Source organism: Temnothorax curvispinosus, unplaced genomic scaffold (assembly GCF_003070985.1).
Source record: "Temnothorax curvispinosus isolate PA1 unplaced genomic scaffold, ASM307098v1 QBEX01011733.1, whole genome shotgun sequence".
Classification (NCBI taxonomy): domain Eukaryota; kingdom Metazoa; phylum Arthropoda; class Insecta; order Hymenoptera; family Formicidae; genus Temnothorax; species Temnothorax curvispinosus.
Genome location: NW_020221513.1, coordinates 1 through 2,492, shown reverse-complemented (window position 1 = coordinate 2,492; position 2,492 = coordinate 1). Strand labels below are relative to the sequence as shown.

General features: G+C 34.0%; 1 protein-coding gene across 1 annotated transcript; it reads right to left on the bottom strand.

The window, feature by feature from the left end:
- Positions 1–7: 7 nt before the first annotated feature.
- On the bottom strand, positions 8–2,492 carry LOC112461765 (death-associated inhibitor of apoptosis 1-like; the record flags this gene model as incomplete). The annotated part of the gene is made up of 3 exons (XM_025027144.1): positions 2,421–2,492; positions 431–1,249; positions 8–283 (listed from the first exon to the last, which is right to left on the bottom strand). Coding segments are annotated over exons 2-3 (1,062 nt in total), but the record flags the coding sequence as incomplete, so codon positions are not given.

The window sequence follows — 2,492 nt, the reverse complement described above, 5'->3', positions numbered from 1 at the left end:
TATTTTTCGCACACTCCGCACACGCCAATAAATATCCGCACAGCATGAATAAGATCCGTACTTCTCTACTGTAGCAAATTTTGCATGGTTCCATGTCGCATCGCTTGTCACCTTGGACAGATTGTTGTTCGCTGCTAGCTTCTCCTGATGCGGCACTTACTTCTGCGGTATTAGTTTCTTCAGAATAGATCGAGTTTTGAGAGCTTCCGCTAGCAATACTCTCAGCATCGATATTTTTCTCAATTTTCTCGTTCAATTTATTAATTTCAGATAATATGTTTTCCTAAAAAAATAAATAAATAAATAACTTAAAATTAATGTTATTATATCCAACACAATTATTTCATTATTTTTTAAATAGACGGGAATATTTATTACAAATATACAAATTGTACAATTCTAATAACAATATATTTTGTTAAATACTCACTGCTCGTATATCCCTCCCAGAAATGCTGATTAGAAATTCCGTCCCTTTAATTAAATACATATAAGGACAATCTAAGTTAGCGTGATATTCCCAAGGATCATTTTCTGGCGTCCAAAGTGTTAATCCTCCACAGTGACAGCACATTTGATAGCCACTTTCCGTGCAATAGAAACCGGCAGTTGCTAGTGTCTTTTTAGTTTGCGACATTGCTTCAGGCCATCTGTCGAACGAGGCTAATCTCACAGCATAACTGGCATATTCGGGATGCTGCGGTCTTAAGGCCATCGCTATCGCTATTGTCGCCTCCCAACTGACACTTTTGGGACGCTTCGGTCTTGAGGCCATGCCTCTCAATTTACAAATCACTAATCCTTCAGAGAAAGCCTCGTTAAATATTCCACTTTCAATTACATTTACGCCAGGCACAGATGCCGGATCTGTACCGATCGGCACGTTGTCGCACGGAATATTATGACTAAACAGACACCTCCGAGACCATCGTTGATGATAGGCCATCGGATTGTCATCCACCTGCCATTTGCCATATATTTCTATTGGACATTCGAAACATTTCACCTTGTCGCTCTCTCCAGTATAATAAAACCCAGCCGCCGCGAGTTTCTCTGGCTTTATCCATAAACCGCTTATCCATGGCCAATTTTTGAAACTTCTTAACCGAATGAACTCAAATCGATAATCTTCATATGTTTCGTCGAAAAATAAACGAGACCTTAATGGACAGGGCAAACGACTTTGAAGAATCGCGTGTTCGACGCATTCAGTCATGATCTTACTGTTTGTAAGGATGCCCTTGTGAACCTGTAAAGAAGAAATAAATATCAATAGATACTTAAATTTAAATATAATAACAATTTGTCAAAAAAATTTTACTCAAGGTATACTTAACTAACGATATAAACAATAAATACATTATTATTTAATTAATATTTAATTCAATATCCAGCATATATAATTCGGTTTTAACATACATTTTTTTTATTAAGCGGTTTGATAGATCATGGCATACTTTCTTTGTAAACTTTTTGAATTTTTGCAATATCTTAAAAATTGAAGAAAATATAATACACAAAAATGTGCTGTGACATCATTTCTTATATAAGAAATGACGTCATATCCTTTGAAGTTGCCGTCATCAAAGAAACTTTAGCAAGCTATAAACTTTCTCAAATTTAGGTTTTTTTTTTTAAATTCAAAAAGTACTAAAAATCGGCTTAGATTCTCTACATTAATTATGGATACCGCTTAATAAAAAAAAAAATGTTAAAACCGAATTGCTCTGTTTAAAAAATATGTCACTGTATATTGCAAATTATATAAAGCTTTTAAAAATGAAATAACAAAATTCAATTTAACGTGATTTTACAGTTATTTATCTCCTTCCAAACCAATATTCTTATCCGAAACATTTTTTGCCATAACTCTTACTTTTAGAAATAATCGTAACACTTTAAATGTCTCATTCTGTATATACTGACGATGACAAAAGTACAAAGCGTGTTGTTTTTATATTTGTTTTTAATTTAATTTTTAAATTAATATTTTAAACATTAAAATGCAATTCCTGTCTAATAAAGTTATTTACGTTTAAGATGATTAAGAAAATAACGTGAACACTTTGTAGTGTATTTCCCAGTTTGTATATGTTCATCATTATTTCGTCCATCCCCTGTATGTGTGTATGTGTACACTGCCCGTCAACGATTCCTTTTCTGAGGTAAGGGAGGAAACACCAAAGTTCTAGTGATTTTAATAGAAGTAATCAACAGCGTCTCTAGGCTTCTATGTTCTCCCCTTATCTCAGAAAAGGACGGATCGTTGACGGGTAGCGTACATATATACACACCGAATCTTTTATCAGTCTTTATAATGATGATAAGTAGAAAATTTTATAGCAGAATCCGCGGATTATTTATCACATAAATAAAGATACTACGACCAGTACGCTTGTAGAGTACGTTCAAACGCTTACGACATATGCCGCATATTTTCATATTTTTCGCACACTCCGCACACGCCAATAAATGTCTGCACGGCATAAATA